The following is a 16,011-nucleotide window of genomic DNA, read 5'->3' as shown; positions in this document are numbered from 1 at the left end:
TTGTATGGACCTTCTTCTCTGCCTCCAGCTTTCTCCAGACCCCAGTTACATTGTTCCCTACTCTTCATGCTTTACAGCTAGGATAGATAAAGTCTTCCAGCAGCTGCTGCTCCCCTATGCCTCACCAATCCTTATTGACTCCTGTAACCATGTGTATACCTCAGGCAGAGACCTTTGGATAAATGCTTTTCAGTTAATCCTGTTGAGTCCTATTCAATTCTGTCCTGCTAGAACCCTGACAGGGTACAGCCTGCAGAGCCCCGTGGAACTGCTGCCTTGGTTGATCTCCAAGTTGACCAACCCCATTAGAGTGCTTAAACTTGCACTTTTGTTCCCAACTACTTCATCTGTTTAGCATCAGGGGCTCGCTGGAGGCAAGGAGGGCTATTCGCTTTACTTTTTGCTCTCCCTTTGAGGTCCACCAAGTCCTAGTAAATAGATGTGCAAGATCAAGAGCAGTTTTCAACTTTTCAATGGTTAGTTCCCTGCAGTTAGGGGCAGTGAAGCAGTACTGCTGAAGCCTCTGGAGACTCTCTTTATGGCTACCATCCTTCCTCCAACCATGTCTGTATTTTGGGAATAGTAAAAACCCCTGCCTCAAAGATTGCTTGAGGATTAAATGAGATAATGCTTCAAAATGCTTAAAACAGCACCTGGTACATTATATATATAGTAAGATGATTAGTATACTTTGTATGCTATTATTTTTTGTTCCTCGGGATGTCAGCTGTTACTGGGGTTATATGAAGGAGATATCATTACACCTGAAGAGAATGCAAATTGGCCTTCAAAACAGAGCTCTAAGGTGCCTTGTGGAACCACTCAGGCTTAGCAATACTGAGTTTGTGATTACTAGGTATGGAAATAACAATGTAGCTCTGCATTAAAGTTGACTGACTCCTAAAGGCAAAGGGTTTCCATGCTATCAATACATTAGCCTAAGAAGATGGTTTGTAAGGTTGGGCTTCCCAAAGGGGCAAAGTGGTAGAAGAAAGGAATCTGGACTTCAGAGTTGGAGAATTGAGGCTCTATACCTCACTGGCAGAGCAGCTAGCAATTCCCTACTCAGCCTTGGTATGTGCTATGGGGATAACCACTACTCTCTCAACCAAATTTTATTTTTATTTATTTATTTATTTATTTTGTGGTGCTGGGGATCAAACCCAGGGCCTCAAGCATGCTAGACAAGTACTCTAACACTGAGCTACACCCCTAGCCTTCTCACAGGGTTTTAATAAGGTTTCGAGGATGAGTTAAAGAGTCCCTAGAGCTGCTATTAGAATGCTTACATAGCAGAGCCTGAGATACACTGTCCAAGGGACTTGGTTACCTGATCAAACAACTATAGTGCTTTGTAGCATGTAAGTATTAGATAATATCTAAAAATGGATTAGGTGAAGTGTGCTCCAAGTGTAGGAGTAATACCAACCATCTTTAAGTTGGAATGCTGTTTTGTTCGAGACTTTTTTCTATGAGACTCTCCAAGATATCAAATTTAGTTTTTGCTTCATGCTTTTTTTTTTTAACTGCAATTTTGACAGTCAAACTCAGGATAATTTGTATAAACTGTTTAGATGGATCATAACCCACGTGAATCCTCTTTATGGAGAAGCTTGATGGTCGGTGAGGTAGGTAAGTAGGAGCAGGATATACAGATCTTAGAGTGTTGATTTTAATACTTCTCATGCCTCAAGAAAAAAGAGGGGAGCAGTTTGTGACCATCCATTTCTGCCAGAACTTATGTCCCAGGACTTGTGGGCTGCAGCCACTCACTTTAACCAGCTTAGCTTGGGGAATGCAAAATGCTTCTGCTGGCTGGGTACACATTTCAAAGACTTCAGTTTTATTTAGGACTTACAGAGCAGAGGTGATGTGAATCTGTGGATTATAGGTGTGCTTAGAAGCTACTTGGTAGGACAGGCAACTGAACACCACTGCCTCCTGATTTTATTTAGTAGTCCTAGAAAAAAGCTCAAGAATCTGCTTTATTTTAACCAAGCACTGCCCCCCCCCAAGTGATCCTGTTGGCAGGGATCTGGGATAGTGCTGGCACAAGAGATAGGAGAATGAAGAAGACAGACCCCAATTCTAGAAATCTAGTAGGTGAGCCAAAAAAAAAAAAAAAAGAAATTACAAATTGGGTTAGGTGATAAGTAGAGATAAAGAGGGTGTTTAAAAGGAGAATGATAAAATAGTAGAATTACATTATAATATAAGGTGGTCAGAAAAGGGCTACTGGAGGTTGGTGACATTTATGCTGAAGCCTAAAGAAAACACAGTGTGTGTTTGTTGGGGATCAGGAAGGGAGTGAAAGGTAGGAACGAGTGAGAGAACTTGAAACTTTGAGGCTGAAAAAGAGCTTAATACATTCCAAGAACTACAAGAGTAACCCTGTGGCTGGATGAGGGGGGAATATGGAATGAGATGAAGTGAGAAATGGAGGAAAAGAGCAGAGTCATACAAGGGCTTTTTAGTCATGATAAGTATTTATGCTTTTTTTTTTTTGACAATACATTGCAACTTGCTAAAGGGATTTGAAGAGAGGAGTGACACTGTTTAATGTTGGCTGTCCTGTGTAGGATGGATGGGCTGAGGGCAAAGGTGGGTAGAGGGGGGAGAAAGAGGAAGTTCCTTCAAGAGGCACGTGAACAAGGAGAGTGGCTTGGCAGGTGGGGAACAGGATGAGATGCTATGGGTTAGAGGCAGATTTTCAAAGTAGAATCCATGCGATTCTATGGAAGATGGATGAAGAGGTGAGAGGAGTCATACTTCAAGGAATAACCCTAGGTTTTCAGTAGGAACAACTAGGTGAACAAGGTGTCAGTTCCTGATATGGAAAACATCACTGTCTTTCTGCCATGTTCTCTTCTTGCCCTGTAGAACATAGATATGAACATGCGAGACTCACCAGAAGCTCAAAGAAGAACCAAGCATACTTGAAGACAGTTTCTCTCACCATCCCAGTGCTGACCACCATCTGCAGGGCAAGCTCCTCGTGGAAATGCTGACAACAGTTAGGAAAACCAAGCTGTGATGACAGGACTCACCAACACCCCTCTTCTTCTTTCCCAATTTAATAGCCTGTTAGTTCCTGAAGCATACATCCTAGATGTCCTAGGCCATAGGCAGTGAACGGCAAAGACAGTGCTGACATAACCCAGGGTGAGGTCGATGCTGTGCAGGAGAGCTAGGTTTGAAGAAACGGACTCAGCCTGCGAGTGAAACTGTCCTACAGGGGAAGCACTCCAAGGTAGCAGTTGAAATTGGAGGCATGGAGTACAAAGGGATGAGTGGTTTGCCTGGGGAGAGTTTGACCATGTGCAAACCATTCTTCTCTTTGTATTCAATCTTCTCATCTATAAAATCAGCTGATAGGTAGCAACAGTTGTCAAATTTGGATATATAATAGCATACACTGGTGACTTTGATAAATAAAACACACAGATGGCTGGACATCACTCTTAGAGATGCTAGGTCTGGGGCAGGATCTGAGAATTTGCATTTCTACCAAGTTTCCAGGGGACACTGATGCTGCTGGTCCAGTCACAGTTTGGGGACCACCATCTAGAGGGTATGTAAACTCCCTTCCTGATTGGATAATTTTCCTTTGCATACTCCCATGACAGCTTTATGTGGGAAATGTGATTGGATGGGTGATGAGAAGAGGGACACGGTGGTAGCCGGAACCTGCAACTTGACATTCCTTCCCAGAGTCAGAAGCTTGGAACATCCCTCAGCTCCACTTTATAACTTCACTTCCCTTCAAGCCCTGTCTGCTCCATAGCAAATGGAGCAGAATTTTACCTTTCCCATCTTTCCCATTCTTCAATTTCTCTGGATATTTAATAATATTCTTTTGTTTTTTATTTTTCATTGTGGATAGACACAATCTTTATTTTATTTATTTTTATTGAGGATCAAACCCAGTACCTCACACAGACTAGGCAAGCGCTCTACCACTGAGCCACAACCCCAGCTCCTTAATAATACTCTTGACAGTAGTTTCGATGGGGAAGCAGTTTAGGACTCAAGGTTGAACTACAAACTCATCGTAGCTGACTTAGTCTCACATTGGAAAGTCCTGCATCTTGGAGACCCCATTAGTTCTGAGAAAACCCTAACTAAAGGCAAAAGCAGTATCTGGGAATTTTCTGTGGCTTCCATTCATCTCAAACCTACAGAACCTAGAATAAATACAGATGAACTAGCTCATTTTTTTTTTGTATTGGTTAGTGGTTTAGAAAGTTAAAACTATTTGAAGACCCTAATATCACATCCTGATGAGGAGTTAAGTTTTAAAATCAGCCTAAAGCAAAAATTGATCATATAAGAACACATTCAACAATCCTTTAAATTACCCATAGGATACAGTATGCATGCAAGCAATTTACTAATTCTTATGAATATTAAAATTTTGAGAGCTAAACTAAAAGGAGACAAATGGAAAATTCCTGTGCGGATGTTTGTGTGATCTAACTGATTCCATCCCAGTTTGGTTCAGCTCATCAGCTGGTTTCACTTCATTTTGCAGGTTAGTCAGAGTTTAATAATCTTCATACATGTGAACACGTTTGTTTGCTGTTTAGGGTCTTAAGTGAGGCTCTGCCATCCGGGAGAGGTGTGGGGTTGAGTGGTAGGTCTAGCAGGTGGTCAACTGTGCGCAATATAACTTGGCCACACCTCGATCTTCCCATGGTGGGAAAGAGACTTTCCACCAACGTCAGAATTAGCCTCTGTAAATAGGTCAGTTTGACTACCAGAGTCTTATGGCAGGAAGAGATTAGACAAGGATAAGCTGCTTCTTAAAGTAATTTATGCAGCTTGCTGCTTACTGGGCGGCATTATCACAAGAACACCTTGCTCTAGACATTAGATAAAATAACCAAGTCGCAAAACCCTGTTTGCTGAGCTATTAAGGAAACACATTGGCTAAACTTCCCTCTGCAATGAAACAATTCTCTTCTGGTCATTTCAGGTCAAAAGAAGGCAACTGCAAAACCAAACAGGACATGCTACAAGGAAGTCAGGGTGTAGGCAAATGTTTTTTTTTTTTTTTTTTTTAAGAAGGGAGATGGTACTTGTAACCAGTCACTGAGAAGGGGCTATGACAGCTGATGCTAACGTTTAGGGAAGATGACAAATTTTTAGCCTAAGAACATCTTTCACTTTTCCTTTTATAATTAACTCCTGGTACGTCTCCCTAACATATAGGACCTGGACTACTGCAAAGTTTTCAGCGTTAGGCCCTACAGTGTCTCTGATTCATCTTTCCTCCAGTCCAAAGAAAGCCATCCTGAGGCTCATTCCCTCCTTGCCCGGTTTAACAAACTTTCCCCTGTGGCATTAGCTGTTGCAAGAGGCTTTCTTTGCAATTAGCATATTCACATTTTAATTAGAGTCTTGAAAGACACTATAGACCTTAAGAAGTTACCATAATGGTGAGACTCTTGGGTGCCTAGCTCAGGGGAAAACTTGTCAGAAGGCTGGCTTGACAGAAAGCTTTTGAACACCCCCCAACCCCCACGCCTCTCTTAAACTACCCTGGCTTTGGCTATGATTAAGGAATTCTTTTGGTTTAAGAAATTCTACATCTTGTAAAGTTTCTGAACTCAGTGATAAGGCTGATTATAGAGAATTAGGAGGAAGCATTTCATATCACTTTAAATAGTATTGAAATAATTGTATTTAATTACTGCCATTCATTTTTGTCATGGATGAATTATCCCTAGCTCATCTTCCACTAAAAAAGAGGCTAATGCAATGAGTCTCAAAGTGTTGTCCGGGTAATAGCATTAGCTGGGAACTTGTTAGAAATGCAAATTCTTTAGCCCTAGCTTGGATCTATTGATCAGAAATTCAGGGGGTAGGATCTAGTAATCCGTTTTAAGAAGCATTCCAGGTAATTCTAATGCCTGGTTAAATTTGAGAATTATTATGTTGTTCATGGACAGGTGATTAAAAAATGAAGGGTAAGGGATAGGGTTGTAAGTGTGAGTGTGTGTGTGTGTGTGTGTGTGTGTGTGTGTGGTTGTATGTTAGCTGGGCAGGGACAAGACTGGAGAGTACTTTGATAGTATCTATTTCCAATTATAATGCAGGGTCCAGACCAGTCCTTCCTTGTCCTGGAATTATCTCCAAATTGCTCAGTACCTTTTTGCTGGCTGGCCTTGGGGCTGCAGTTGAACCTGGAACATCATTATTGCCAGAGCAATAATAAGACATCCTGCTGCAGTTGCGATCAGCAATCTGAAACACAAACCATGTCTCAACAGTCAGCTAAATTACACTGACACCCTGAGAAAGTAAGCCTGGAAATCACCATCTCAGAATTCTCCTCCCTCCCTACCTCTCCCTCCCCACCTTCCTTCCCTACTGGAGATTGAATCCAGAGGTGTTTAACCACTGAACCACACCCATAGCCCTTTTTATTTTTATTTTGAGACAGGCAGGATCTCACTAAGTTGCTGAGGCTGGCCTCAAACTTGTGATCTTCTTGCCTCAGCCTCCCAAGTGGCAGGGATTACAGGTGTGCGCCACTACACTAGGCTCAGAATTGATTTTTAAGACATTTCTTACTTTTTTCTACTTACAAAGGTAAAATACTTTGTCAAAACAAAGCAAAGAAGGTAAATTCACACCTAATTTCACTTGTTCCTAAGTTAATCACCATTAATAATTTGGTGTTTAGCATCCTATAGCTAAAAACTAGTTAGAATCAGATACTGAATAGTTCCTTTAACATTCTGTGACTTTATTGGGAAAACAGAAACAATGTGAGAACAGTGCCCCTCTGCGGTTTAGCATGGTACTGTACTTAGTCCCCTAAGCACTAATAAATTGTCAAAAACCACTTCTGAAAGGGTCATGCTTTATTCTTTTGGTTAGACAAAAATTTTTCTTTTGTTTGTTTTTAATTGATGCATAATAAATATCCATGTTTATGAGGTTCAGTATGAAGTTTCTATACAGGTATGGTAATCAAGTCAGGGTGTTTAGCATATTCATCACCTCATATATTTATCATTTCTGTGTGATAAGAACTCTCAGAGGACTGGGGTTGTGGCTCAGTAGTAGAGGGCTTGCCTAGCATGTGTGAGGCTCTGGGTTCAACCCTCAGCACCTCATATAAACAAATAAATAAAGGTCCATCAATAACTAATAAAAATATTTTTTTAAAAAAGAGAACTCTCAGAATTCTCTCTTCTAGCTATTTTGAAATATTCAATACAATGTCGTTAACCATGGCACTCTCTGGAACCCTAGAACTTCTGCTTTCTATCTGTAGCTTTGCAAATGCCTTGTGTGTGTGTGTGTGTGTGTGTGTGTGTGTGTGTGTGTGTGTGTTTTACTAGGGATTGAGCCCAGGGCTTTGTGCATGCAAGGCAAGTACTCTACCAACTAAACTCTATTCCCAGCCCTTTAAATGCCTTTAAAAAATTTTTTTAAACTAAAATTTGGAGAAATAACTTAAAAGCAGCTATTACTAAGGCCCATTGTGTCGGTCAGATACTTAAGCTCCACTTGAGTGATTAACTTCATTTCTTTTGAACTGATGGATTCCATTTTGAAAGATGTAGCAGCAAGACTGTCACTTAAAGTTCTGCTCAGAATCAGTTAACAGTGGTAGGAGACTGTCAGAGCATTAGCTGGTTTAGCCACACAGAAACAGTGAATAATATGAATTTTATTTTCCAGCTTTGGGTTTTGGTGCTGACATACCCTGCAGTGTGGTCCTATGCAAGTCACCTGCCCTTGGCCTCTGTCCTCCCCCTGCAGAGGTCTTAACCTCTGGCTGAACTTAAGAATCATTTATGGCTCTTTTAAAACATTGCACTCCCAGAGATTCTGATGATTGATAGGTTGAACCAATTTATTGATATTCTATCCTTTAGACTTACAAAATCAACACAGGGATGTGCTGAAGTTGGCTCAGCAGTTTCTGAGAGGTGATTAATAAATTTTTGGATTTTTTTTGAGCCAGTTGTGAAAGGACATTATTTTAAAATTAAGTTATATAAGCTTACATTTAAATAAGTTATATTAAAAGCAAAAGTAAATCTGTACAATGTGATATACTGGATTTATCTTAGAATATACACATGACATTAACAGAAAAACTGGGATGGCGGCGAAGGGACTGCATCACCCCAGGGCGCCGCGTCACTAAGTGGGAGAAAGACGATGCAAAACGGCTGAAGGATATCTTTGGGAAGTTCAAGTGAAATTGAGGTGCTCCAGAATCTAGTGGACAGATTTCCATCGTGCGAAGTTCGGCTCTGAGAGCTCCATTTCCCCGCACGGAGGGTCGCATAGCCTGACAGGCGATCGCCCGGAGGCTGGAGTCTGTGGCGCGTGCCGGGGAGCGGCAGGGTGCCGGAGCGGGGGAACAGCGATACGGATCTGGGGGGGCTCCCGCCAGTGGTACATCGGAGCCCTTAGCGCTGAGTTCCGGCTTTGAAACAGAGGAGAGAAGAGGCCCAGTTTGGCTCCAGACACCGGTCGGACCACAGTGGAGAACAGCAGCCGCCATTACGGAGAGATGATGTAATCATCCCCGTGTTCTACTGATCTCAGCCCATTCAACTACGAACAGGTGATATCAGGCTGGTATTTGCCTGCGTCTAGCAGACAGATTTTCTGCTCAGGCTCGGGGCGGGGGTTCTTGTGGAGAATACTCCTAGAGGCTCGTGCCTGGCAAGGCGTGCGCCGGGCACTGAGCAGCTGGATTCGGGTTCCCGGGGCTAACCTGGCCCAGGTCTGAGGAAACTGCGGAGACTGCCGGTGGAGGCCAGCTCCAAGTGGAGCGTGCGCTGAGCTTGGGGCGACTGGGTTCTAACTCCTGGAACAGTTTTGGCCTGGGGCTGGGGAACCCGTGGGGGTCGCTCCTTGGAGCCAGCTCCCAGCGGAGAGTGTATCAGATCGGAGAGGCGGGGTTCCGGCTACCTAAGCTGCTTTGGCCCAAGGCTAGGGAACCGGCGGTGACTGCTTCTCAATCAGGGTCCGGCGGGGTGTTGTAGGGACAGAGTGGATCTTCCTCCTGCGCCCAGAGCAGGCCAAGTGACCCGCCGGCGTGGTGCCATGACACCCCAAACGCAGCTGGGGCTGAAGAGAGCAGCCGCCCACGCCTAGAATAGGACCAGCGATTCCGCGGCGCAGTAGCCAAGTAACCTCATTTGGAGTAGGGGCTGTGCGGAGCTGCCATCCGAGCAAGCAGGGCAGGCAGACCTGCCGCCAACTGGCAAGACAGGCCAGGTAGCTTGCCAGCGGGGTGGACACGTAACACCGAGGCAGTCGCGTCACACTGGTTGGAGTGGGGGTGGAGCAAGGTCGCCGCCCGGGTCCGGAGGGGGCTCAGCAACCCGTTGGAGAGGTAGTTAGGTACCCCCATTGGGAGTAGGGGCTGTGCAGAACTGCGACCCACCGGCCTAGAGGTCTGCCAGCGCGGTAGACTCGTCACACCAATTGGAGCGGGGGCCCAGATGAGCCGCCACCCACATCCAGATCAGGACCAAGGATCCCAGGGCGTGGTAGTTACGTTACCACAATTGGAGTGGGGGCAGAGCAAAGCCACCACCCGTGCCCGCAGCGGGGGCAGACCTGCGACCGATCAGCGTGGTAGACAGACCACCATAATTAGAGGAGGAGCACAGCCAATACCCGCCCTGCAAGGGAGACTTCCCAACTATACAAGAGCAACATAAATAAATAGGGGGTAAATTTCAAAAACACAACAGTGGCACCAAGCAGAAAGAAACGTCAGCAGTATGAAAAGACAAGGAAAGAAAGGACCACAAGCAATGCAGGTCAACTCAACTTTAGAAGAGGTAATAGCTGCAACAGATGGAATGTCAGATAAAGACATCAGGATTTATATGCTTCAGATGATCTGGAGTCTCAAGGAAGACATGAGACAGCAAAATCAGACAATGAAAGATCACATTGACAAACAAATCCAGGAAGTAAAAGATCAATTTCACAGGGAGATAGAGGTAATAAAACACAAACAAATAGAAATTCTAGAAATGCAGGAAGCTATAAACCAACTTAAAAACTCAATTGAGAATACTACCAGCAGAGTAGATCACTTAGAAGAGAGAACATCAGACAATGAAGACAAAGTATTTCAACTGGAAAAGAACATAGACAGCTCAGCAAGTCTGCTAAGAAACCATGAGCAGAACATCCAAGAATTATGGGATAATATCAAAAGACCAAATTTAAGAGTCATTGGGATACAGGAAGGCACAGAGCTCCAAACCAAAGGAATAAAAAGTCTTTTCAGTGAAATAATACGAGAAAACTTCCCAGACTTGAAGAATGAGACAGAATCCCAAATCCTAGAAGCCTACAGGACGCCGAATGTGCAAAATCTTAAGAGATCCACACCTAGACACATTATAATGAAAATGTCCAACATACAGAATAAGGAGAGAATTTTAAAAGCTGCAAGAGAAAGAAAGCAGATTACATTTAGGGGTAAACCAATCAGGATAACAGCTGATCTCTCAACACAGACTCTGAAAGCTAGAAGATCCTGGAATAACATATTTCAAACACTGAAAGAAAATGGGTTCCAACCAAGAATCGTGTATCCGGCGAAATTAAGCTTCAGATTAGAAGATGAAATTAAAACCTTCCACGATAAACAAAAGTTAAAAGAATTCGGAGCTAGAAAACCATCTCTTCAAAAAATCCTTGGCAAAACATTACAGGAAGAGGAAATGGAAAACAACATTGAAAACCAACAATGGGAGGTAGGACAGTAAAGGGGGGAAAGTAGTCAAAGAGGATAACAAATCAGGTTTAGTAACATCAATAAACAAATATGGATAGAAGAACAAACCATATCTCAATAATAACCCTAAATGTTAATGGCTTAAACTCACCAATTAAGAGACACAGGCTAGTAGAATGGATCAAAAAACAAGACCCAACAATATGCTGTCTACAGGAGACGCATTTGATAGGAAAAGATATACATAGACTGAAGGTGAAAGGTTGGGAAAAATCATATCACTCATATGGACCGCGGAAACAAGCAGGAGTGTCCATACTCATATCTAATAAAATAGATTTCAAGCCAAAGCTAATCAAAAGGGATATAGAAGGACACTTCATACTGCTCAAGGGAACCATACACCAACAAGACATAATAATCATAAATATATATGCCCCAAATAATGGTGCAGCTGTGTTCATCAAGCAAACTCTTCTCAAGTTCAAGAGTCTAATAGACCACCATACAATAATCATGGGAGACTTCAACACACCTCTCTCACCACTGGACAGATCTTCCAAACAAAAGTTAAATAAGGAAACTATAGAACTCAATAACACAATTAACAACCTAGACTTAATTGACATATATAGACTATACCACCCAACATCAAGTAGCTACACTTTTTTCTCAGCAGCACATGGAACCTTCTCAAAAATAGACCATATACTATGTCACAGGGCAACTCTTAGACAATACAAAGGGGTAGAGATAATACCATGCATCTTATCTGATCATAATGGAATGAAACTGAAAATCAATGATAAAAGAAGAAAGGAAAAATCAAGCATCACTTGGAGAATGAACAATAGGTTGCTGAGTGATCAATGGGTTTTAGAAGACATCAAGGAGGAAATTAAAAAATTCCTAGAGTTAAATGAAAACACAGACACAACATATCGGAATCTATGGGACACATTGAAAGCAGTTCTAAGAGGAAAATTCATTGCTTGGAGTTCATTCCTCAAAAAAAGAAAAAACCAACAAATAAATGATCTCATACTTCATCTCGAAATCCTAGAAAAAGAAGAGCAAAACAACAGCAAAAGAAGTAGAAGGCAAGAAATAATTAAAATCAGAGCTGAAATTAATGAAATTGAAACAAAAGAAACAATTGAAAAAATTGACAAAACTAAAAGCTGGTTCTTTGAAAAAATAAATAAAATTGACAGACCCTTAGCCATGCTAACGAAGAGAAGAAGAGAGAGAACCCAAATTACTAGCATACGGGATGAAAAAGGCAATATCACAACAGACACTTCAGAAATACAGAAGATAATCAGAAATTACTTTGAATCCTTATACTCCAATAAAATAGAAGATACTGAAGGCATAGATAAATTCCTTGAGTCCTGTGATCTGCCCAGATTGAGCCAGGAGGATATAGACAACCTAAACAGACCAATAACAATAGAGGAAATAGAAGAAACCATCAAAAGACTACCAACTAAGAAAAGCCCAGGACCGGATGGGTATACAGCAGAGTTTTACAAAACCTTTAAAGAGGAACTAACACCAATACTTTTCAAGCTATTTCAGGAAATAGAAAAAGAGGGAGAACTTCCAAATTCATTCTACGAGGCCAACATCACCCTGATTCCGAAACCAGACAAAGACACTTCAAAGAAGGAAAACTACAGACCAATATCTCTAATGAACCTTGACGCAAAAATCCTCAATAAAATTCTGGCGAATCGGATTCAAATACATATCAAAAAAATTATACATCATGATCAAGTAGGATTCATCCCTGGGATGCAAGGCTGGTTTAATATACGGAAATCAGTAAATGTTATTCACCACATCAATAGACTTAAAAATAAGAACCATATGATCATCTCAATAGATGCAGAAAAAGCATTCGACAAAGTACAGCATCCCTTTATGTTCAAAACGCTAGAAAAATTAGGGATAACAGGATCATACCTCAACATTGTAAAAGCAATCTATGATAAGCCACAGGCCAGCATCATTCTGAATGGAGAAAAATTGAAGGCACTCCCTCTAAGATCTGGTACAAGACAGGGATGCCCTCTCTCACCACTTCTGTTCAACATAGTCCTCGAAACACTGGCTAGAGCAATTAGACAGACAAAAGAAATTAAAGGCATAAAAATAGGAAAAGAAGAACTTAAATTATCACTATTTGCAGATGATATGATTCTATACCTAGCAGACCCAAAAGGGTCTACAAAGAAGCTATTAGAGCTAATAAATGAATTCAGCAAAGTGGCAGGATATAAGATCAACACGCATAAATCAAAGGCATTCCTGTATATCAGCGACAAATCCTCTGAAACGGAAATGAGGACAACTACTCCATTCACAATATCCCCCCAAAAAATAAAATACTTGGGAATCAACCTAACAAAAGAGGTGAAAGATTTATACAATGAAAATTACAGAACCCTAAAGAAAGACATAGAAGAAGACCTTAGAAGATGGAAAAATATACCCTGCTCATGGATAGGCAGAACTAACATCATCAAAATGGCGATATTACCAAAAGTTCTCTATAAGTTCAATGCAATGCCAATCAAAATCCCAACAGCATATCTTGTAGAAATAGATAAAAGAATCATGAAATTCATATGGAATAATAAAAGACCCAGAATAGCAAAAACAATACTAAGCAGGAAGTGTGAATCAGGCGGTATAGCGATACCAGACTTCAAACTATACTATAGAGCAATAGTAACAAAAACAGCATGGTACTGGTACCAAAACAGGCGGGTGGACCAATGGTACAGAATAGAGGACACAGTAACCAATCCACAAAACTACAACTATCTTATATTTGATAAAGGGGCTAAAAGCATGCAATGGAGGAAGGATAGCATCTTCAACAAATGGTGCTGGGAAAACTGGAAATCCATTTGCACCAAAATGAATCTGAATCCCTATCTCTCACCATGCACAAAAGTTAACTCAAAATGGATCAAGGAGCTTGATATTAAATCAGAGACACGGCATCTGATAGAAGAAAAAGTTGGTTATGATCTACACGCTGTGGGATCGGGCTCCAAATTCCTCAATAGGACACCCATAGCGCTAGAGTTAACAAATAGAATCAACAAATGGGACTTACTCAAACTAAAAAGTCTTTTCTCAGCAAAAGAAACAATAAGAGAGATAAACAGGGAGCCTACATCCTGGGAACAAATCTTTACTCCACACACTTCAGATAGAGCCCTAATAACCAGAATATACAAAGAACTCAAAAAATTAGACAATAAGATAACAAATAACCCAATCAATAAATGGGCCAAGGACCTGAACAGACACTTCTCAGAGGAGGACATACAATCAATCAACAAGTACATGAAAAAATGCTCACCATCGCTAGCAGTCAGAGAAATGCAAATCAAAACTACCCTAAGATACCATCTCACTCCAGTAAGACTGGCAGCCATTAGGAAGTCAAACAACAATAAGTGCTGGAGAGGATGCGGGGAAAAGGGCACTCTTGTTCATTGCTGGTGGGACTGCAAATTGGTGCAGCCAATTTGGAAAGCAGTATGGAGATTTCTCGGAAAGCTGGGAATGGAACCACCATTTGACCCAGCTATTCCCCTTCTCGGTCTATTCCCTAAAGCCCTAACAAGAGCATGCTACAGGGACACTGCTACATCGATGTTCATAGCAGCTCAATTCACGATAGCAAGACTGTGGAACCAGCCTAGATGCCCTTCAATAGATGAATGGATAAAAAAAATGTGGCATTTATATACAATGGAGTATTATTCTGCATTAAAAAATGACAAAATCATAGAATTTGGAGGGAAATGGATGGCATTAGAGCAGATTATGCTAAGTGAAGCTAGTCAATCTTTAAAAAACAAATACCAAATGACTCCTTTGATATAAGGGGAGTTAACAAGGACAGGGTAGGGACGAAGAGCTTAAGAAGAATATTTACATTAAACAGGGATGAGAGGTGGGAGGGAAAGGGAGTGAGAAGGGAAATTGCATGGAAATGGAAGGCGATCCTCAGGGTTATACAAAATGTCATATAAGAGGAAAGGAGGGGTAAGACAAGATAATACAAATGGAAGAAATGATTTACAGTAAAAGGGGTAGAGAGAGAAAAGGGGAGGGGAGGGGAGGGGAGGGGAGGGGAGGGGAGGGGGGATAGTAGAGAATAGGACAGACAGCAGAATACATCAGACACTAGAAAGGCAATATGTCAATCAATGGAAGGGTAACTGATGTGATACAGCAATTTGTATACGGGGTAAAAGCGGGAGTTCATAATCCACTTGAATTAAACCGTGTAATATGATGTATTAAGAACTATGTAATGTTATGAACGACCAATAAAAAAAAAAAAAAACAGAAAAACTGTTGAAGCTCAGTTTTAGTTAATAGTAATGTACCAGTGTTAATGTCTTAGTTTTTCACATGAACCATACCGTACAAGGCATTATACACATTAAAAGAAACAGGGTTTGCCATCTTCCCTACCTTTGAAGACATGATGTTCTTAACTTCCTCATCAGCTGCAGAGTGTGTCCCTGCCAGGTCTGGGTTGCTGCTGCTCATCACCCGGGCCTGCAACAGCTTTGAGTTCACAGCAGCAGCAGACGTGCGTCCATAGGTGTGGTAGCGAGGGTCGGGGAGGGCAGTGGTGCCACCTGTGCCCCACCGGCAGAGACATGTCAACAGAGGACCAGAGTCACTTACAGACCTTGAGAAGGAACTGAAGAGGGATAGGGCAGGTAGAGGAATGAAAACCTACCAGATCAAGCCTTGAACTTAGTCTTTTCATCAAAACTTGGGGGGTGGGCACTGTTTTTTAGGGAAGTAGATGGGATAGGAGGCAGGAGAAGTGGTGAGGATTGTGGTGAACTGGAGACACACACCTCATTTCCAGCCTCCTATTGCCAGCAGAAACAGAACCCAGGATTGCCAGAACTTCTGATTTCTCAAGAGAAGTTCTAAATGTGGTTATTTTTAAATTTATCAATATTTAAATGATGATAACTTTATAATTCCTGGAGTAAGGTTTTCTGAGATTCAAAAATCCATAGAGTTGAGCTGAGCATGGTGGTGTACACCTGTCATCCCGGCAAATTGGGAGGCTGAGACAGGAGGATTATAAGTTCAAGGCCAGCCTGGGTGAAACTACAGATTTATGTGAAATGAGGCTGCATGGACTATTAAAGTACCACGTTTATTTAGGCATGGAATTTGGTAAACTTATGCTATTTATTATATCATGCTGAACCAAAGTT

At 41.7% G+C, this 16,011-nt stretch overlaps 1 protein-coding gene across 1 annotated transcript in view; it reads right to left on the bottom strand.

Moving 5' to 3' along the window:
* LOC113199902 (dedicator of cytokinesis protein 8) overlaps positions 1–16,011 on the bottom strand; it is a 218,962-nt gene that overhangs the window by 63,971 nt on the left and 138,980 nt on the right. The window contains exons 22-24 of the mRNA XM_077797833.1: positions 15,242–15,411; positions 6,151–6,246; positions 2,909–3,004 (exon numbers count right to left, since the gene is read on the bottom strand). Of these exons, the coding sequence (XP_077653959.1) occupies positions 2,909–3,004; positions 6,151–6,246; positions 15,242–15,411 (362 nt within the window). The remainder of the gene's footprint in view (positions 1–2,908; positions 3,005–6,150; positions 6,247–15,241; positions 15,412–16,011) is intronic.

Source organism: Urocitellus parryii, chromosome 4 (assembly GCF_045843805.1).
Source record: "Urocitellus parryii isolate mUroPar1 chromosome 4, mUroPar1.hap1, whole genome shotgun sequence".
Classification (NCBI taxonomy): Eukaryota; Metazoa; Chordata; class Mammalia; order Rodentia; family Sciuridae; genus Urocitellus; species Urocitellus parryii.
The sequence above is the reverse complement of the archived record's forward strand: the minus strand, read 5'-3'. Positions and strand labels throughout refer to the sequence as shown.